This window comes from Rana temporaria, chromosome 1, assembly GCF_905171775.1.
Source record: "Rana temporaria chromosome 1, aRanTem1.1, whole genome shotgun sequence".
In the NCBI taxonomy this organism is placed as follows: Eukaryota; Metazoa; Chordata; class Amphibia; order Anura; family Ranidae; genus Rana; species Rana temporaria.
Window position 1 is genome coordinate 248,410,531 of NC_053489.1, and position 22,766 is coordinate 248,433,296.

At 43.1% G+C, this 22,766-nt stretch overlaps 1 protein-coding gene across 4 annotated transcripts in view; it reads left to right on the plus strand.

Annotated features, from left to right (window-relative positions):
• Positions 1–6,003, plus strand: part of LOC120940369 (leukotriene B4 receptor 1-like) — a 48,063-nt gene extending 42,060 nt beyond the window's left edge. For all 4 annotated transcript variants that reach the window (XM_040353177.1, XM_040353194.1, XM_040353204.1 and 1 more), the window contains exon 3: positions 4,753–6,003. In XM_040353177.1, the coding sequence (XP_040209111.1) occupies positions 4,753–5,796 (1,044 nt within the window). In that variant the 3' untranslated portion in view covers positions 5,797–6,003. The remainder of the gene's footprint in view (positions 1–4,752) is intronic.
• Positions 6,004–22,766: the final 16,763 nt, after the last annotated feature.

Here is a 22,766-nt window from a genome sequence, read left to right on the forward strand (position 1 = left end):
CTGATTGGTTTCTATGCAGAGCCGCACCAGATTTTGCACTCTCCAGCTGTAGTAAATCAACCCCCTGGTGTCTACTGGTACAGAGTAAAGCAACAGAGAGAGAGGGGGTACAGTTATCACTTCTTAACCCTGAATGCCAGCAAGGGATCCTGTAGGGGAGAAGGATATTGTACACTTGTGATACTACTCAAATCGGACACATATGCTAATACAGTCACAACCTGGGAAAAGAACAGGCACAATTGATTGCACTGAGGTCCCAAATTAAAGTAAACATGTAGCCAGGCTAGGAGTGGTCAAGTATTTACATATACATAAGCAAATAATGAGCTTTAAATTAAACCCTTATTGACCTCTATAGATGCAGCCACTGAAGAGCAATAAATCCTCAAGTTTCACAGCAGAAGCACCAATATTGTTTAATTTGTTCTCTCAGTAACTCTGCTCCAACTGTTCCTCCTTCCAAGCAATGAGACAGCAGCCTTCCAGCACTTTAATCTCTAATACAGGTGTCTCCAAACTTTTCAAAGGCCCAGTTTACTGTCCTTCAGGCTTTAGGTGTGTGGAGTGAAGCCTCGTACACACGACCGAGAAACTCAACAGAATCCATCAAGAAACTTGGTGGGAGAGCTTTTTTGCCGAGGAAAGTGGTCGTGTGTACGTTTTTCATCGAGGAAACTGTCGAGGAACTCGACGAGGAAAAAAGAGAACAAGTTCTCTTTTTCCTCAACGGGAGTCTCAATTTCCTCGTCGTGTTCCTCGTCGGGCTGGTTTTCGGTGAGAAACTCGAGCATGTGTATGCTAAGAAACCCTTGCATGCTCAGAATAAAGTATGAGACGAGAGTAAAAGTAGCATTTGTAATGGAGATAACACATGTGTCATGCTGTAACAGACTGAAAAGTGCAAATCGTCTCCGACCAAACTTTTACTTAACACGCAGTAATATGAGATTAGCAAAAGCAGCCCCAAGGGTTGTGCCAGTGGAATCGAACTTCCCCTGCCATTGTATGTGTTGTACGTCACCGCGTTTGAGAACGATGTGATTTGGTCTTGACAGTGTGTACGCAAAGCAAGCTTGTCGAGTTCCTCGACAAGCCTAACAAGGAACTCGTCAAGGAAAAGTATGTGTCTTTTCCGACGAGTTCCTTGGTCGTGTGTACGAGGCCTGAGAGTGGGGGAAATAATGCCCCATCAATGGTGTCAGTGAAAGGAATAGTGCCACATTGTTGGTGCCAGTGGGAGGAATAGTGCCTCATTGTTGGTATGAGTGGGAGAAATAATGCCCCATCAATGGTGTCAGTGGAAGGAATAGTGCCCTATTAATGGTGTCAGTGGAAAGAAAAGGTGCCCCATCATTAGTGTCAGTGGGATGAAATATTGTCCCATGAATGGTGTCAGTGGGAGGAATAGCGCCCCATCATTGGTGTCAGCTGGATCAAAAATGTCCTAAGAGTCGGATAAAGGCAAGCAATGGGCCGTATCTGGCCCCCAGGCCACAGTTTGGAGACCACTGCTCTAATATAATAGAACCAAATTAACCAATTCTACCCAGCAACACTAAATAAAAAGTGTACAATAACATGCTATATGTTGAGCACCTGTATTGTGTTTGTTGAAAACTCATCACTAGACAATGGAATATTAACTTTATTGTAGGAATTTTACACAATGCACATTTGGTTTTATATATTTATCCGTTTACGTATTGCATGTAAGCACTTTGTTGTTAATTGTAAGAGTTTTGCAAAATTTCAGTATTGGTTAATGAATTTTGATATATTATTTGTTAGTGAACAAGAAGCATATTGTTGTACACTATTTATTTAGCACTGCTGGGTATAATTGGTTCCTTTGGTCCTACTATTATACACACATTATTACAAGGGTTTTTTTTTTTGTTTGTTTTTTCATAGCAGCTGCACAATTCATTCAATTAATATTCACACTCGTTAACATTAATAGGATCATGGAGTGGGGTTTGAATTTGAATTCTCTAGTATAGACAAAGAAAGTGTTCTGCGAAGGGAAAGCAGAGGCAGCTGACTTGGTAGAAGAATGATTTCATCAATTTTGGTACACACTGTACTTCAATAAGGCCAACTAGGATGGATGGTAGTGAGCTTGTCTACAAGTAGGTTTTTTGGTTGTCATAGTAAAGTGAAGCCGAATTAAAAAAACAAAAACACACATGTTATGGTTATAGTAACTAACCACCAGACTAAACACATTATTGCATACATCTATGGAGAAAACATCTTGTTCCTTGTTTTAAGTGATGCAATGCTACTTCTCCCGGCACCTTCAGAAGCACAATCCAGTTGGGGTTCTGTGCCATTCAAGAAATATGTCTCCTCCCCAATCCACTAAAGAAACACAAAAGGATCGACTATTTGTTTCAGAGCTCAATTAGACTTTTTTGTTTTGAAATCCTAATGATCCCTGCCAGACTCACGACCCTTTGCCCTTCCTTATATTCTGAAAGTAAGCCCAGTGGAAGGTAGAAGGTGGCCTTGTTAATGTTTGAAGGAAATGCTAAAATGCTCAACCCTCTGTCAAAAAAACTAACAAAAAAAAACCTTAAAAGTCTTAATACTATGTTACTGGTGGCATACAATGTTAACAACCCATAAAACAAAAAAAAAACTTAGTGTAAACAACAACATATTTAACATATAAGGCATAACGCACATTTAAGATAGAGGGCCAAGCAACCATAGCGTGCAAAAAGCGGAGTATTATCTATACAATTCAGCAACACATATTTTATTTCCATAATACCAGATAAATACCACACAATTGTAATTCCACTAACATAACATTTATTACACCATATTTTTTAAGTGGATAGATATTATGACATTAAAAATTACACTCATCTGGCTGTTTGATATTTTCCATACACAGCCCAATCCTGTCCCTAATTTAATAACTTGTGACCACCATGGAGTTGGGCCTTTACCTGAAGAAGCCTTCCCTTTACAGTTCTACACCAGCATTCTGCAGCATAGCAGCATAGACCTAACACTGTCCCTGAGCAGATTCAGCAGCCTTTCCCTCACATAAGTGAAGCACAGTGACAACGAGCCAGATACACCTAAGACTTTCCCTAAGCAGCAGATTCCAGCAGCCTTTCCCTATCATGAGTGAAGCAGAGTGACGATCTGTGCTGTGTGCCTCTATCTAATATAGAGACTGGTCACATGATGGGTCACATGCTGCACTGGCCAATCACAGCCATGCCATAAGTAGGCATGGCTGTGATCAGTTCCCAGTCACAGTAGTAACACGAATGGCTATTGGCTGCCGTGCAGCACACCAAAACATACCCAAACTCCGAACCCGAACCTGGACTTTTTCCAATTATTCGGGTCCGGGTTCGGGGAAAAACCCAAAGTCCGTACCGAACCCGAACTTTACAGTTCGGGTTCGCTCAACCCTAATCTTAAACACAGAAATTGTAATTGCTTATAAGGGCAACGCTGCACATGCATATGCTTCGTTTTTCATAAACCAACCGTTCCCTCTAGTACAGTGGTTCTCAACCTTGCTAGTGCCGTGACCCCTTGATAAAATTTCCCATGTTGTGGGGACCCCTAATAGTAAAATTATTTTCTTAGTGTGGGTTGTCAGTACCCAAGGCAAGACAAGTAGTTTGCGCCCCTAACCCATGGACATTTAGCGCTCCCTGAGTCCCTTCCACTCGTATAGTAAAACACTTATGGTATATTTTAGGATGTACCACTCTTTCCCTTTGTTCTCCTTTTTTTGCCTTTTATAGCTCTCTATCCTAATTTCTTGTTTTTATCCCCCATCCCTCTTTTGCCCTCTTTCTTGTTTTTTCTCCTATTCTTTCCCTCACTTTTTCTTTGTTCCTCCCCCTCTTTTCCTCTCCCTTTCATGTATTCTCTATTTTGTTTTCCTTCTCTTACTCCTTGGTTGGGGGAATGGGATGAGTGGCAGTGCTAGCGGGGGGTTTGGGATGAGTGTCAGTGCTGGTGGGGGGTTTGGGATGAGTGTCAGTGCTGGTGGGGGGAGTTGAAATGAGTGGCAGTGCTGCGGGGAAGTTCTGATTGGCCAACGTAGGTGCTCTTGATCAAGGTCACCTGCTGATTTGAGAACTGTAGTGGGGACTTTTAATGGCAACTATAATCACAGGTAGTGTTACTAATTGTGTCTCCAACTTTGTGGTGTCTCGTAGCAGTGACACCTATGCCGAAATCAGGAGATAGGGTCTCCTCCAGCCCCTCCCATTCCTCACCAGTTTGCTAACCTCTAGTCTCTGCCCCCAGCCATGCCGTGAACTGAATGGGTGACTGCGAAAAGGGTGAGTGGGCAGCCGCGTGCTCTAGGAACAGCCCAGCTGGGTGGCCACGGACTCCAGGGACAGCCCTGCTAAGCGGCTGCAAAAAAGCTGGGAGAGTGGTGCGGGCTTCAGTAACAGCCCAGGATTTGGTGACCCCTGGCAAATCATCATTCGACCCCCAAGGGGGTCCCGACCCCCAGGTTGAGAACCACTGCTCTAGTATATCTGGATTTACAATGAAATGATAATAGACAGAATAAGTACTACCATACTATGAAGAAAGTTTTGGCAACAACTATACCTGATTAATAAGCAATCATTAATGTTATGTTTAAAAAATTGAAAACTGAAATTTAAATTGTTTTTGCATGTTTTCTTTTAATATACTACTGTTAAACTCTTTGAATATGCTATAACATCTTCCACATCTATGTTTTTCTATATCCAGTACATGGTTCCCGGTCAACTGGCTACCAGCAATTCTTCCTTCACAAACTCAACCTTGTATCCAATGACACCTCATGGCTACTCCCAAAAACTGGGCATTGCGATCCTCTCAGTTGCCTTCATCATTGGTTTCCCAGGGAATGCATTCATCATTTGGTCAATTCTGAACTGCATGAAGAAGTGGTCTGTCACCTGCCACCTCATCTTACATTTGGCCATTGCAGATATCATCGTAATCCTAACAGCACCTGTATTCCTACATCTCCTATCCACTGGCAGCTGGATATTTGGCAATATAATTTGTAAGCTTTGTCATTACATTAGCTGCCTCAGTATGTATGCCAGCATCATCCTTATTACCTCTATGAGCATAGACAGATACTTTGCTGTGTCAAGACCCATGAGCTCTGTAACTAGGACAAAGATGGTTTTTGGCAAAGTCATATTGGCTATATGGGTTTCGTCATGCTTGTTAGCCATTCCTATGCCAATTTACCGCGCGGTAGAGACTGTTAACAACAAAGAACAGTGTAGGCACATTCACAGCTCTCCGGCACACATCATTTTTCAATATGTGTTTGAGACAGTGACTGGCTTTATCATTCCATTTACAATCATCATGTCCTGCTACCTCTACATTGGATTGAAGCTGCGTAACGCTAAGTTTCAAACCAAACATAAAACAAGCCGGCTGGTGGTGATGATCATAGTGATGTTTGCCATCTTCTGGCTTCCTTACCACGTGGTGAATATAATAGAGGTGTCAGGGAAAGTGTTCTCATCAGACAAGCTAAGAAAAGTTGCTTCCATTGCCAGACCTAATGTCACAGCTCTTGCATTTCTCAGTAGCAGTGTAAACCCTATTTTGTATGTGTTCGCAGGAGGAAGCCTAATTAAAACGGCTGGGGTGGAATTTATGGCCAAGCTCTTTGAAGGAACTGGCCCAGAAATGAATAGTGTTTGGAAGATCTCTGATTTCTTTAGGCAAAAGAATCATGAGGAAACTATGGAATTGGGGAAAACCAATAAAACGAATGACGGATAACTCCACAACTGACAAAGAGAAGATATTCTGTGAAAATATGTCTTACCTCCATGCTGCAACTCTGCTGATCAACCAGTTCTTTGCAAGCATTTTCCAGTCCTCACATTCAGCAGTCCTCTGCCAGCAGTAATTGTTGAGCCTCGTACACACAATCAGATTTTCTGGCGGGAAAAGTGTGATGACAGGCTGTTGTCGGAAAATCCGACCGTTGGTATGCTCCATCGGACAATTGTCGGATTTTCCGCAGACACATGTTGGACAGCATGCTTTAAAATTTTCCGACAACAATTGTGTGTGCTTGGATTTTCTGATCATGTGTACAAAAGTCCTTTGGACAAAATTCCAAAGTACAAGCATGCATGCTCAAAAGCAATGCTCACCGTAACACAACATTAGCAGAAGTTGCCCAAAGGGTGGTGCTAAAGAGCTGAAAAAACACGTAGTTTTGTGCTTGTTGGGCGTCAATTCTTTGTCGTTTGTATGCAATAGACATGTGCATTCCGAATCTGAATTTTGGGTATTTTCGTTATCATTTTAACAAACGAGAACGAACGCGCAGAATCCGAGATCCGACATAAAAAATGCTTTATTTTCGTTTTCGTTGCTATAACAGTTCGATATAGATAGGAGATTCGACATGACGCTGACAATAGCAATCTGTGTCTATCGAACCTGCGGTCGTATGTGCCTAACCTTAACGCTATTAGTCCAATTCTACATAGAGAGGAAAGATTCGACATAGAGAGAAAAGATTTGACATAGAGAGAAAAGATTCAACATTATAGAGATGGGGTAGACCATTCTACATGAACGACAAAGATTCAACGAAGCAGCGAAAAACATTCAAATGTCAAATCTGTCATTGAAGGCTTATGGTGTCTGTCGAAAGTTCTAAGAAGATTCGACAAGCAGCTAAACTGTACGACGCCACAATCATACATTTCCGGTCAAATGCTCTGCCCATAGGCTATAGAAGAATTCGAAAAATACAGGTATATGCGCAAGAAAATAATAGTTATGTCCTCTGCCAATTAGCAGCATTTGGTATCATAACAGGACAAAGTCTCTGAGGCCGCGTACACACGACTGGTCCAAACCGATGAAAACGGACTTAAGTTCAGTTTCATCGGTCCAAACCGACCGTGTGTACGGCCCATCGGTCTGTTGTCCTTCGGACAAAAATTAGAGAACTTGCTTTAAAATCGAACCGATGGGCGGCTGACCATCGGTCAAAACCGATGGTTAGTACACAAAAGCATTGGTTCAAAACCCGCGCATGCTCAGAATCAAGTCGACGCATGCTTGGAAGCATTGAACTTTGTTTTTTTCAGCACGTCGTGTGTTTTACGTCACCGCGTTCTGACACGATCGTTTTTTTAACTGATGGTGCGTACGCACATCAGACCATCAGTCTGCTTCAGCGGTGAACCGATGAAAACGGTCCGTCGGACCATTCTCATTGAATGGACCGGTCGTGTGTACGCGGCCTGAGAGTCCATGTGAAACTAATTATAGTGTGGAAAGGATGGGAGCACAATGTCCAGGGGCTCTGAGGGCTGCCGTCATGGGGGAACAGAAACCTTGTTCCAGACTGCAAACAAACTAGCAGTGCGCCAGCTCAGAAAACGCGTCCATTACCAGGTGACGCCATCTCCCTGCTGCAATCCCTACTTTGCTTCTCAAGCCTCGATCTGACGCCGAGTTCCTCCAGACGCCGGCTTCCACCTGATGGAGTGATACCAGCCCTGCGAGAGCTGCCGTAGCTGCTTGGATTCAGGAAGCAGAAGTGGTCACCCTGACTTCATTTGAAAATTTATATGCTCGTTTTTACACACCTAAATGTGAGTGCATATACTATATAATAATTAAAGCGGGAGTTCACCCGAAATTTTTTTTTTAACATTAGATTGAGGCTAATTAAGGGGAGCAGAAACGGGTATTTTTTTTTAATTGAATGCAGTACTTACCGTTTTCGAGATAGATGTTCTCCCGCCGCTTCCGGGTATGATCTTCGGGACTGGCCGTTCCTATTTGATTGACAGCCTTCTGACGGTCGCATACATCGCGTCACCAGTTGCCGAAAGAAGCCGAACGTCGGTGCGGCTCTATACGGCGCCTGCGCACCGACGTTCGGCTACTTTCCGAAACTCGTGACGCGCTGTATGCGACCGTCGGAAGGCTGTCAATCAAATGTTAAAAATTATTTTTTTGGGTGAACCTCTACTTTAAAGTGTTTATCCAACGTCTACTCTTAGAGGCGCCTCTTTTCTTGTTTATAGAAGAATTCGAATGTTGGTTGACTAGTAATAACAATTTATAAATATTAGAATTCTTTTATAGCTTGTAGGCAGAATATTTGACCGGAAATGTACGATTGCGGCGTCATACAGTTTAGCTGCCCCGTCAAATCTTCTTAGAACAATTGAGACACCATAAGGCCCCGTACACACGTCCGAGAAACTCGACGGGCAAAACACATCGTTTTGCTCGTCGAGTTCCTTGTGAAGCCGCCGAGGATCTCGGCGAGCCAAGTTTCCTCATTGACTAACGAGGAAATAGAGAACATGTTCTCTATTTGGCCCGACGAGATCCTCGTCGTTTTCCTCGGCCGAAAGTGTACACACGCCGGGTTTCTCGGCAGAATACGACTCTGATCGAGTTTCTGGCTGAATTCTGCCGAGAAACTCGGTCGTGTGTATGGGGCCTAAGCCTTCAATGACAGATTCGACCTTAATTAATTCGTTTTTTTGGACGAATGCTTTTTATAACGAAACAAAATTAATAAAAACGAATTTCGGGAGTAACTAAATAAATAAATTTTTCGGACGAAAAACGAAATTCTGAAATGAAATATTTCAGTGTGCACATGTCTAGTATGCAATACCTGTTCCTGGCCAACGCCCTTCGGAGAAAAGTCCTTTGCTTTGTCTGCAGAAAATCCGATGGTGTGTACGAGGCTTTAGATCCATCGAAAAGAAGAATCTGTAAGTAGTACAGACAATGCAGTCCACAATGATCCTGACATAATTATGGAAGAACATGTAGCCACTATACCAGCAGATTAAGACAAAATACAGTATACGCTTACACAACAGACATAAAATTGGCATTAAATTGCACAGGTTTCCCACCTTGGAATTCTCTCTCATTCCCACATCCTCCCAATATTTGTAATGTACATGAAATTTCATTTTATAAGATGAAGCTGGAAAAATGTGCTTATATTTAAAATGTGTTTGGCTTTGTAGCAGACCTACTTGTCAAATTAAGTAAGGTCATTTATTTAACCTCTTTTAACTCATCATGGGGTAATTAGTTTGTCATTTTACATAAACATCTTGCAGATCCTCGAATTGCTACATTTCAACACATCAAACTGCCACTGAGATGTAAAGGCCAGTCTAGGCCTCCCTTAAAATGATATCAAACCCCAAAAACAAACATTAAGGCCTCGTACTCACGACCAAACATGTCTGCTGAAACTGGTCCGCGGACCAGTTTCAGCGGACATGTTCGTTCGTGTGTAGGCAGTAACGTACAGAATTCCAGCAAACAATCGTCGGCCAGACCGTTTTCCAACGAACAACTGTTTCCTGGTCTTGCTTTAAAACAGTCTGCTGGAATCGTGTCCGTCAGACATGTTCGGTCGTCTGTACACAAAAGCAGCGTACAAAAACCCCGCGCATGCTCAGTCCAAATGAGGAGACGGGAGCGCTCGTTCAGGTAAAACTCGCGTTTCTTTGGGATATGGCACATTCGTCATTAGAAACCTTTTATTCTAGCAAGAGAACAATGTCTTAAAAAGGCGCACTAAACCACATTTTAAAGCCTCGTTTTATTAATTCTTCTCTTGCTAGAATAACCCCGTTCTCTTGCTGATGCAATTTCAATAGAGTTGTCCCATACTGAAATGTCACATTTCTTGCTTGTGATGTAATCCTTTAATAATGTTTTCTATGCCAGACGTGTGTTTTGGTTGGTGGTCCTCCATAATTTAGAGTAGTCATTTTTGTAAAGGAATGTTCATTTTGTTTTAATTTTTTTTTTTGTTTCTAGTTATGTCACCATTTAAACTATTTTTTTTTTACATGTTTTTTGAAAATTTTTTTTTTTTTTTGGTGTTTCATTAGAGAATATTAAACCATGTTGGCACACCAAATGTCCCCCCCCCCCCCAAGGAGTGTGTCCTTTGTAAATTACCCATTGTATATTTATTAAAGGTTTGCTGCCTAATAATCCCCACAGTATATCAAACAATAGACATGTTTTCAAATGAAAGCAAAAGGCCTTTTATTCAGGCAAATGTCATCACAAAAAAATAAAAAGAACGGCAGCACTAGAATAGATAGCAAACTATATGCAAACTTGCATTTCCAACATGGTGAAGGATAAACTTCCAAGCCTCAGTAGCCAAACACAAAAATATGAAGCAGCAGCACACAAACAAAGGAACCCAAACTGTGGTAGTACAAACACGATGTCCTTTATGTGGAAGGAAATGGAAGGCAGAAAATCAACGTTTCCTCCTCTTTCCAGCCTTCCCTCCAGGCAGCCTTCCAGCGGATCGAACACGGGGTCTTGCAGGTGGGGTTGATGTGGCAGCAGGAGGATGGTGTTCCGCAAGCCGGGCCGGGTCACATAGCCCAGTGTCTGGGGTCAGCAGGCCCCTCTGCATCCACCAAAGGACCTGGTTCATCAGGGCCTTTGCCAGTCTTCTCTGGTCCTCCTCCCCTTCATTTAAATCATGGGCCAATGAGGCACTGAAGGCCTCTGTGGGGTTGAGGGGGGCCCTCATGATGGCGCTTGCCTCCTGGATCATGCGGAGGCTTGCCTCCTCCACAGGCCTCAACTGCCTCCTTCGGCCTGATGGCCTCACCTGGGGGGGAGAAGACTGGCTGGTGGTGGTTCTCCTGGCCGGGTGGACCTGCTGCAGGCCACTGGGCCCAGCCTCCTCCTGGCTGCCACTGACCCCGGCCTCCTCCTGGCTGCCACTGACCCCGGCCTCCTCCTGGCTGCCACTGACCCCGGCCTCCTCCTGGCTGCCACTGACCCCGGCCTCCTCCTGGCTGACAGACACCTGAGGATCTGCCACCTCCTGGCTGATCTCTTCTTCCTGTGTGGAAAAAAAAAGAATTTTTTTACAATTTCGCTAAATAAAACCACACTCATTTTCATGTTTTTCGTTCAGTATTTTCTGTTCATTATTACTTGAATACACTCTACTTCTGACCCCTGCAGTTGTCATCCCTGACACCTATTTGTCTGTACACCTTTTTGTTTGCTTTTTTCCAGCTTGGTTTTATTTTTACAATATCTAATCATTAATCCACCAAGAATTATTTACGCCATAAATATAGAGGAAACTACTATACCTCCTCATCGAAGGGTGGCAGATCTGCATCTCTGTCAGCCAGGCCCTCTTCCTCCGACTCTGCAGGGCTGTGGTCATCTGGGGAAGGTCCGCTGGAAGGTAGCATGGAGGAAAGGTTGGAAGAAAGACTGGACATCGTTTTCCTGCCTTCCATTTCGTCCCGCAAAAAAGCCATCTGTTTATAATACCACAGTTTGGGTTCCTTTGCTTGTCTTGCTGCTGCTCCCGATTTTTTGATTTTATTAGCTTTGTATGCTCTCCTGTATGTGCTTCTGAGGTTGGCAAGTTTATCCTTCACCATGTTGGCAGTGCATCCTGGCACCCATGTTTGCATATAGTTTGCTAGCTCTTCTAGTGCTGCCGCTCGTACATCTTTATTACAATATAATGCGTGTTTTGAATTCCACAGGATGGGCGTGTCCTGATATTTTTGTAGTAAGGCCTCTATAGCTTCCTTGGTTTGTAGTTGGTCCATTTTACTTTTTGAAATATGATATTTTTTTTTGAGTCTAGATTCAAAAAACATAAACCAAAGAAAAATAAATATTCAAAAGGATCAGCGTTGACCTTGATATAATATGTGTCTTTAAATTTATTACCTATATCTAATTACAAACACAGTCTCTCTTGTTGAAACAATGATTGTCAGCTCGGCCGCATTGGTTGTACCAAACATTGATTTGCTAGATGCAGAGCCATTGTTAACATTGCAGTAAATATTTTTAATATTGAAAAATAAACAATGCTTACAAATGACAGTATTCATCTAGGCACTCTTTCCTGTGTAAATCTCATGCCCCTGACAATGGATGACATAAAAGACACTTCCTAATGACCTCTGTACAACCAACACTTGAACAATACTTTGCCTGATCTGAATACACCATTCAAAAACTTGTCAATGAGGTACAGCATTGTTCACATCTCTATTTTGTGAGGTGTCCAAAAGCATTTGGATACCAAAATAACATTGTGGTACCCCATAGACAGAATAGCTTAAAAAGGGTGCAACCAACAGCCCAAACCCCCATCCCATGTGTCTACATTTTCAAGGCCTCTGCTGATCACATTTTTAATTTCCTTACCTTCCTGTCTCTCGCTCCTCGTTTCTCACGCTCGCCTAATTACCGCGTAAGATGCGTAATCACGGCGTAAACCTTTTAAACACTCCGCGTATTTATGAAACCCCGCCCTCGTCACCTTTGCGAGGCCCCTAATCAATGAGTTTAGGAAATATGGCGTTAACTGTGTATGTTCTGGATGCGCTCGAAGATTCTCCGCGTAACGGACGTAAACACGTTGTTTGCATTCTCTACACTCCGCGTATGTATTAAACGCCGCCCTCTTCTCCGCCCATGGCGTAAGAATTCATCTTTTCCACGCCCATAATCTCTGTGGGAAAGGAAAGATGGCGATGTCACACGAGCGGGCACGATGCTCTCATGCCACAAGTGAAGGGACAGAGGCAGGGACGTCCCGATCAAGGAAAAGAAGATATAAAGCCACTAATATGCGGTTCCAGGAAATGGTGGAGTTAGTTTACATCATGCGAAAGAAGGACTATGATGGGGAATTAGGGCCATACAAGACCCCTAACCGCCGAAAGGCACATATTATGGACAAGGTGGCGAGGAGAATGCAGAGGATGTTTGGGATCACCAGGTCCAAGGAACAGCTGAGGAAACGATGGTCAGACTTAAAATTGAGGGAGCCACATCAGATGAAGAAAATACTTAAAATTCTGCGTAAAAGTAAGTAAATATATATTGGGGTTGGGGGGGGGGGGGGGTGGTGATTGTCTGCAATAATGTGTTGCCATGTATATTTCACCATCTGCCTCCTTGGCCAGCTTGTAATTTTAAAGACATGTTGTTATTTATTTTTTAGAACATAAATAACTACATATTTACAAACAGTGTTCTTAGTAAACAACGTAACATCACATAGTTTATCAGAAAGGCTCGGTTATTACAGGAACAACACACCTGGACATGGCTCACTGGCCAAAAACTTTGTTTGTAAACATTGTGTAAAAGCTAGTTCTAGAAAAAAAAAGTATGAGAATGGGAAAGGCAAACAGGATTCATTCTAAAAACAGTGGTAATAAAGCAGATGTTTTCACATCTGCAATGCAGAGCACCTGTGTCTCCCCAAATCAAAAATGGGTTTTGGTAGGGTCTCCCAGAAATACAGTTTAGGGGGGACATCCATGTGTGTCACTTTGCTAAAAAGGGGCAGGATCAGAGCTTGCCATATAGAAGTAATTGCAAAATGTAGGTTTGGTGAAAGATAAAAGTAACTAAATGAAAGCATCTTCTAAGCAATGTGTGCGATTTATGCTCTCCAATATCTGTGTGCTGATGAGTCTACATTTTTTTTGGTTTATTTCAGGGGAAAGAAGTCGCCAGCATTTGGAGGAGGCAGAGAGGGCCAGACAAGGCCAAAATCTGCCATCTCAACATGTGGAGGAGGAGGAGGATGTGGAAGGAGAAGAGGATGTGGAAGGAGAGGAGAATGTGGAAGGAGAAGAGGATGTGGAAGGAGAGGAGGATGTGGAAGGAGAGGAGGATGTGGAAGGAGAGGAGGAAGGAAGAGAGGAGGAAGAAGTAATTTTGGACTTAGAAGTCATAGCAGATGAAGGGCAAGTGGCGGAAGAACAATTTGGCGAATTGAAAGAAGGTGGATTGATGGATGAAGGAGGAGTCCAAGATGATGGGGAAGTGGTGGAAGAAGGAGGAGTGATAGAAGATGATGGGGAGGTGGTGGAAGAAGGAGGAGTGATAGAAGATGTCGAAGAGGTGGAAAGGAGAAGCCCATCAGGTCAGTGTCACCCTAGCTTGATTCCAAAAAACATATGTAGATAGGCCTCATTGAAAAATAATATTGTAAATGCCATTTTTTTTTGTTGTTTTAGGGGAGGAGGATGGTGTGCCAATATTTTCACGTGCAAGTGCTGCTATAATTATTCAGCAGGTAATGGAGTGCAGCACTGAAATGCACAATATGCGTGAAAGGATGTTTCTCATGGAACAGAATGTAACAAATGTCCTTTTGGAATGCAGCACGGAAATGGACAATATGCGGCAAAGAATGATGGTGATCGAATCTAATTTTAAGAACATTATTGACATGATGGGCCGTGTCAAAGACTGAAACACCCCCCGCCCATCCCCCGCCCCCACAAACATTTTTACAGTTTGAATAATGAATACGCCAAAATTTGAATATACACACACAGTGTGCCAACATGTGCTATCTGCCATCACAGAATATCTAATGTCTGTGCTTTGTGGGTCCAACCCCCTCCTCCATCCTCAAGTAGTTGAGAGGAAGGGTTTGCTCCCACAAAACACAGACATTGATCACCCATGATGTCAGATAGCACATGTGGCCATTTGTCTGTTGAACCAATGACATTTGGCGAGTTTGCACTGAATGTGTGTATCTTCCAATTTTGGCGTGTTCCAGTGTGAAAGCACACCATGACTGACTGCTGTTGTGAGTTTTTATATTTTTTGAATTGGATTTTGTTACTTTTTGACCATGTTGAACATTTTGGGATACTATAAAGTTTAGACCATAAAGAATAAACAACGCCAAAAAATTTTTTAAATATATATATAGAATTATAAATCTCTCTAATCACTGAATTTAGTGAAGTAGAGATTTGACTTCAAATTCTCACCTAAAAATTTTCTTTTAGAAAAACACACCAAAAAAAAAAAAAATGGTTCAAAAATTATTGTTTTTTGTGCCTAAAAAATATGGCCAAAAAAAAAATTAAGGCGGTAAACACCCCACCAAATCTAATCTATATATATATATATATGTAAACAATAAATCTAACTATATTTGATGAAAAAAAAAGTGAACTTGTTAATAAATGTATAATCTGCATAATATTTTTGGTTGAATTACCTGAAAAAAAAAAGAAAATTTTAAAAAAATTTTGAAGACTCCTAAGTACAAAAGCAGGGAGTAATGAAAAAAATATAAAATTATTTTTGGGGTCATGAACAAGCAAAAATTAAAAAAAATTGACCTCAACATTTACAAATGGAGTTGCTTCTTATTTCTAGACTCAATACCCTGTTTGTAGATGAGTGAATAATGTGCAAAATGTGGTTAGTTACTAAAAGTGGAGAAATCAATTATGCATTACAATTGAAGAAGTTAGTTAGAGAACCAGGAAGACAGAAAAAGAGAAAAAGCATTAATGACAAACAACTGTATAAAGTCCAATGGTCTAATTATTTATTATTTTTTAGAATATTCCTTTCTTTGGGGGCCGAATTAGAAAGAAATATGATCTGGCATAGCAATGGCCCCCCGACCCATGAAGTACTCAACATATTTGTCGCGTACCTCACGAGCTGATTGGGGGGCCAAGCCAGCGCGACCAGTGTCCAGCCCGGGAAGGGGATCTGAGGGTAGTCTTGCCTCAGAACCGATGTCGGGTAGGTACGTCTGGGAGTGCCTGCGTAAAAAGTTGTGCAAAATGCAGCAGGCAAATACAACGGTGTCCAATTTATATTCCGCCAGATGTATCGATGTCCTGAACAGGCGGAACCGGTTGGTGAGTATCCCAAAGGCATTCTCGACTACCCTCCGAGCCCTGGCCAACCGAAAATTAAACACACTCCTCTCTGAGGTGAGGGTCCTCTGGGGAAAAGGCCGCATGAGGTGAGGACCAAGCCCAAAAGCCTCGTCCGCTAGGAACACAAACGGAAGTCCTTCCACATTATCTTCATCTGGTGGCAATGCCAGACCACCAGCTTGGAGACGATCATAGAAATCAGTCCGTGCGAACACTCCCCCATCAGACATCCGGCCGTTCTTCCCCACGTCCACATATAGAAACTCATACTGTGCCGACACCACCGCCATCAACACAATACTATGATAACCCTTGTAATTATAATAGTACGACCCCGAGCGGGGTGGGGGCACAATGCGGACGTGTTTCCCATCTATTGCTCCACCGCAGTTTGGAAAATCACACCGCTGGGCAAATTGGGAAGCCACAGACTGCCATTCCTGTGGTGTGGAGGGTAGCTGTGGGGACAAACAAAATTAGAGATTTAGTACTTTGTAACAAATACATCCTACAAGCATCCTTGTGACAGTTCACAGTATTAAAATTGCATTAGAAAAATGTGCATGGAGAATTTGGGAAATGAAATATATAGGGCCACTTCATTAAGAGACTCCACAGCCCTCTGATGGGGACAATAAAAGTTTGAAGGGGGGGGGGGGGGCACAAAAACCAAAAAGTCCTGTTAGAAAAAATGGCAAGGTGGGTTTGTCCCTAGGATAGCATGCTGGACAGGTTAATATTGGGTAAGGGACAAATATGCAGGTAGGCCAAGAATAAAACATGTAAAGCTGATATCAACATGCATAGGGAGAAAAGGTAACGTTAGTTAAACACACAGCATATCTGGGAAAATAAAAAGAAAGTTAGTTGGCCACATTATTAGAGCCAGGAAACTTACCTTAATATACTCCTCATGCATAACTTTGATGATGGCAGCACACGTGTCCGGTATGATGACCCCAAGCGCCTGCGGAGAGATGCCTGTCGAGAACTTGAGGTCCTGCAGGCTCCTCCCAGTCGCCAGGTACCGCAACGTGGCAATAAGCCTCTGCTCGGCCGTGATGGCTTGGCGCATCACAGTGTCCTGCCTCGTGATATAGGGGGACAGAAGATCCAGCAGACGGTTGAATACGGGGTCCGTCATGCGGAGAAAATTCCTAAAGTCATTAGGATTATTCTCCTGGAGTTCCCTAAGCAGAGGCATATGTGAGAACTGGTCACGCTGGCGCAACCAATTCTTGGTCCAGAAACGCCTCCGCCCCCTGTTTCTGGCCAAAGTACTGGACAAATGAACATATCCAGCAGCCATCCCATAAACAGCACCAACTCGCGAAAATTGACGCTGCTGCTCCATCATGGCTTCAAACCGGCCGGCTGGTCAGTCAAGAACACACTGAAACAGAAAGCACTCGCAAATCCAGCACTACCTGCGACAAACGCGTGACAAACAGATACGAGCGCACAGGATGCAACTGCTAAAGCAGAAACAACCTGCTTGCCTATAGCCGAATGACAACTACGTTACCGCAAGCACACGCACTGAACCCGTGAATACACGCTGTCAAAGCCTGGAGACCGAGAAGCGCGAATCAGCTCTAACCAAACCTTCACTAACACGAGCAAACACGTAACTAGCAAAAGAGGAACAGAGGGCGGCGCCATTAACTTTGGTCTTCCCCTTTATAGTGACGTCGTACGTAGTTTACGTGCACGCGTTCCGGTACGACGGGAATTTGGTCCGCTGGTGTGTACACGCCAGCGGAACAAAACACAAATCAGCCTTGTACGCCGGAAACTGTCGGGCAGACAGTTTCCAGCGCACAGATCCGGTCGTGAGTACAAGGCCTTACTGTATTGCAGCTTACCAGTTCTTAGATGTGGTGCATGCAATTGTTTTGTTTTTTATGCTTTCTGTTCTTTTTTTTCCCCCTGGCTATCCAGTCAGTAAGGCCAGCCATACTCAGAGCAAAGTTCTTTTCTGCAGCCAAGGGTCAATTCCTTCATCAACACAGACAGTGCTGACAGGGGAATCCCTCCCGTGGGTCCATTGTATTCTCTCGGTTGGGAGCCGGGAGAACACAGTGATCAGTGATTGTTGCTAGGGGCTGTATCAGCCGCTAGCGATAATTGCATGTGAAATCCGTCACGCTGGTTTTACCCAAGTTGATGGACGGATCATTCATTCATTCAGCCTGCCCATACATGGTTCAAATCTCAGCCAATTCTTGCTGAACTGGTTCGAGATTCGAAAAACGCCTATGGCTGGCTGCAGATGTAGCAGTTAGATTGTTGAGACAAACCATTTAACACTGACAGGGGTGCTAACAATGGTCAGCTTTTATTTATTTATGCAAAACTTTTATCCCAAAAGAAGAAAAAGACTGTTGCTGTAACTGTTTAAAAAGTGTTAGCTGGAGTCAGGCCTGTCGCTACAGGACAGGCAAAACAAACAATTGCTTGGGGCCCCGAGCTGGCCTGGGGCCCCCAACTTCCCCTTCCCAGTCTGTAGCATGGGAAAGTCGAGCTCCTCTTCCTTCCTTCTGGAGTCCTGTCAGTGCGGCCGGGTACCCGGCGTGGTACAGGAGATTCGGTTTCCTGTTCCCGGCCGGACTGACAGGAAGTGCACACTGAGTGCTCACATCCTTTCAGTCCTGCCGGGAACACGAGGAACTGAATCTCCTGTACCGCGCGGTACCCGGCCCGGTCCTGGCACTATCTGATAGGGACTGGAGACCCATAATGATAGAACACCGGACTAAGAGGAGGAAGAGGAGCTCGGCCACACTACAGCGACAGCCTACAGGGAAAAAGGGGAGGTGAGAATAGAAAAACATAGGGACTAGGGAGGGGGGGGGGGAAAGAACATGGGAGTAAAAAATTAGTGTATCGCTAACGTAGGCTTCAAACGGCCCTGGCTGGAGTTTGGCTTTAAAGGGGTTGTAAAGGTTATTTTTTTATTTTCTAAATAGGTTCCTTTAAGCTAGTGCATTGTACCTTTTCCTTTGATTTCCTTCTTCCTTTGTCTGAATTTCTCACTTCCTGTTTCTCCTCAGTAAGCTTGCCCCATCATCCAAGCTGTTCTGGCTGAGGGTTAGTCAGCATTCTCGCCCCCTCCCTTGGGACTACATGCCTACGGGGAGACACTGTGAACACCGCATCAATGTAGTCCCAAGGGAGGGGGCGAGCACGATGACTAACCCCCAGCCAGAACAGCTTAGATGATGGGGGCAAGCTTACTGAGGAGGAACAGGAAGTGAGAAATTCAGACAAAGAAAACTAAGAAAAAAAACATTTAGAAGAAATTGAAGGAAAAGGTAAGTGAACCAACAATGCACTAGCTTAAAGGAACCAATTTAGAAAATAAAAAACAAACCTTTACAACCCCTTTAAACTAACATTTGTTAGTTTATCCAAATCTGCTAGTACATCTAACACTACTCTCCCCCCAAGATTATCAATGCTGTTGTCCAAAGGTGTCACTGTTGCTCCTTTATCCTAGGGGCACTCTAATACAGGAAATGTTTTACTGGACAGATCATCAGGTAAAAACAGAGGGAAAACTAATGTAGCCACCACATCTAAAGCTATGGTAAGCTATAATATATTAAATTTTTGGGTTTATTACCACTTTAACCTATTTTAACACCTAAAAGCATCTAAATATGTTTATTGGAACATTTATACCTACAATACGATTGGTATATCTGTCTACACAGTCCTTCAATTTGCCTAACTGGCAGGCTGGTGTCCTTTCTCTATAGCTTGATCACCTCCCTGCCTCCAGCAAGTGACTGGACAGTAAAGTGTCTCTTTCACTCCTTCACTCTGCTCTCTTGTGCTGTCAGAATGCTCCTTTGCCAATTTGTGTGCACTTCAAAACAACTGACCCTTACACTAGTTGCATGAAACAATTTTTTTTTTTATCAAACACCCAACTACAATAAAATTGGTGTTTTTTTACTTTTGTCTATAGTTCAACTTAAATGGTCAGTAAAGGATTTTTTTTTTAGCTAAATAGCTTCCTTTACCTTACTGCAGTCCTGGTTTCATGTCCTCATTGTTCGTTTTTGCTTTCATGTTGCTGTAATTCCTCTCTGTTCTGGACACTTCCTGGTTGTCTGTTTCCTGATAACCACAGTACTGGGAGATTTCTCACTGTGGTGACTAATCAAGGAGGTGTGATTACTGTGGGGCAGATCCACAAAATAATTACGCCGGCGTATCTATTAATACGCCGGCGTAATTTTAAATTTCCTGCGTCGTATCTTTGTTTTGTATCTACAAAACAAGATACGACGGCATCTGGGATCGATCCGACAGGCGTACGTCTTAGTACGCCGTTGGATCTTAGATGCAATTTTTCGGCGGCCGCTAGGTGGCGTTTCCATCGAATTCCGCGTCGAGTATGTAAATTAGCTAGTTACGGCGTTCCACGAACGTACGTCCGGCTGGCGCATTTTTTTACGTCGTTTGCGTTCGGCTTTTTCCGGCGTATAGTTAAAGCTGCTGTTATGAGGCGTACTCAATGTTAAGTATGGCCGGCGTTCCCGCGTACAATTTTGAATTTTTTACGTCGTTTGCGTAAGTCGTTCGCGAATAGGGATTTGCATAGAATGACGTCACCGTGGTGAGCATTGGCTTGTTCCGGGTTAATTTCGAGCATGCGCACTGGGATACCCCCACGGACGGCGCATGCGCAGTTAAAAAAAAAACGTTGTTTACGTCGGGTCACGACGTATTAACATAAAACACGCCCCCATTACATCCATTTGAATTCCGCGCCATTACGCCGCCAAAGATACACTACGCCGCCGTAACTTACGGCGCAAATTCTTTCAGGATTAAAAAAAAAAAAAGTTGCAGCGGCGTAGTGTATCTTAGATACGCTGCGCCCAGCGTATTAATGCGCCAAGGTACGTGGATCTACCCCTGTGTGTCTAAAACCCCTCAGCACCAATCCAGTTTCGTTTTACAATCCATCACTGCCCTCTATTGGCTCTCTGGCTCTGTACATCAGAGAACCAGGAAACAACAGCAAAAACTAAACTAAACTTAAACTGCAGGCACATTATATGATTGTTTTTTATCAATTTTTAATCATTTTTAAAAGGAATCAGTTAACTATTATGTCTCTATACCCTGTAAACAGTCATTTCAGCTAAAACATTTTTTCCTTTAGTGACCCTTTAAGTGTAAGCTGCTCCCAAACACTATCACTTCACTGGACTGCATGTATTCTTTTGTATTTATTTATTTATTGTATGTTATATAAACATTTTCACAAATGTAGTTTTATTTTAGCCTTGGGGACGTTTAGAACCCCTGTCAGGTATTACTGTGTTTATTACCCCTCTAAGTGTAGGCAAATCCAATATTTTATATCGCTGTCACAGAACTGAAGTTGAGGGAAAATCATTAAATGGGATTACCTGTTCTGGTGGCAGTAGTCTTTAGGCTCGGGTTACCCCTATGCATTTGGCTTTTGATCGTTTCTACAGTGCATTTTGCATTTTTGAACACATGCCTTTGATGCAATTTTACCGCGATTTGCGTTTTGCATTTTTTTAATGCTTTTTTTTTGTAGGCTAATTTAGGGATCTTCAAACTACAGCCCTCCAGCTGTTTCGGAACTACAATTCCCATGAGGCATTGTAAAACTCTTACAGACATGACTAGGCATGATGGGAATTGTAGTTCCTGAACAACTGGAGGGCCGTAGTTTGAGGATCCCTGGGCTAATTTGTTGTTGGGCAGATTAAAAAAGGCTGAACAAAGCATAGATGTGAATATGTCCCATAGGAAACCATGTTAATTTTTTATTTATTTCAGGTACTTATATAGCGCTGTAAATTTACGCAGCACTTTACATATACATTGTACATTTACATCAGTCCCTACCCTCAAGGAGCTTACAACCAAAGGTCCCTAACACACATTCATACATATACTAGGGCCAAATTAGACAGTATCTGATTAATCTACCAGCATGTCTTTAGAGTGTGTGAGGAAACCAGAGTACCCGGAGGAAACCCACGCAGGCACATGCAAAAAAGCACCAAAGAAACACGTAGGTGTGATTGAGGCCTTAATAAATGTCCTCCTACTAGAGCTGGGAAACTAGACCTAAAGTAGGAGTTCACCCAAATCCCAACTAATTTTAACCTACTTACAGCCACATTCTACGCCTAATCTATCTAGCCCTGTAAAGAAGAAATTGATGTACTTACCTGTTCTGCTGCTGCTCAGGTCCCACACTGAGCTGTTAGCGGCGGCTTCAGTATGTAGGCGTGTGCAGGAGAGGCAGCCAACAACGGAATCCCCATAGTAAGTCTATGGGCGACGCCACTTTCCAGGCATTTCCCAGCCCTTGTCGGTCCTCTCCTGCACACAGCATCTGCTGCCGGAGACCGGACCGTCTTCAGAAAAGATATATATTTCTTCTTTACTGGGATAAATAGATTAGGTGTATAATGTGGCTGCGGGTAGGTTTACAGTCCTGACACAACTGCTCGCCTCCCCCCCCTCAAGAGGCTTTCTCCACACCAGGGAGAAAGCCTTGCATTACTGTGTGGAGTTACAGACAGAAGAACAGGAAGTGAGGATTTCTCAGAAGAAATAAGGACATTTAAAAGCAAAATCGAAGGGTGAGGTAAGTGAAGGAGGACTGCACTAAGGTAAAGGAAGCTATTTAGGGAAACATTTTTTTTACCTTTACAACCCCTTTAAAAAACTATAAGTTTATTTTTTCCCTTTCATGTGAAATACACAACATTTTTAAAAAAAAATATGTTTTATCTTTCTAGTTCTTTGGAGAAGGTGTATACATATGACTCTATAGGCAGTTTCTATTGCTTAGAATAGGGGGCAATGCACAGACAGAGACAGACAGAGGACATTATCATGCAATGAAGGTTATTTACAAAAGGCAAATCCACTTTGCACTACAATTGCAAAGTGCACTTAAAATTGCCCTGAAAGTGCACTTGGAGGTGCAGTCGCTGT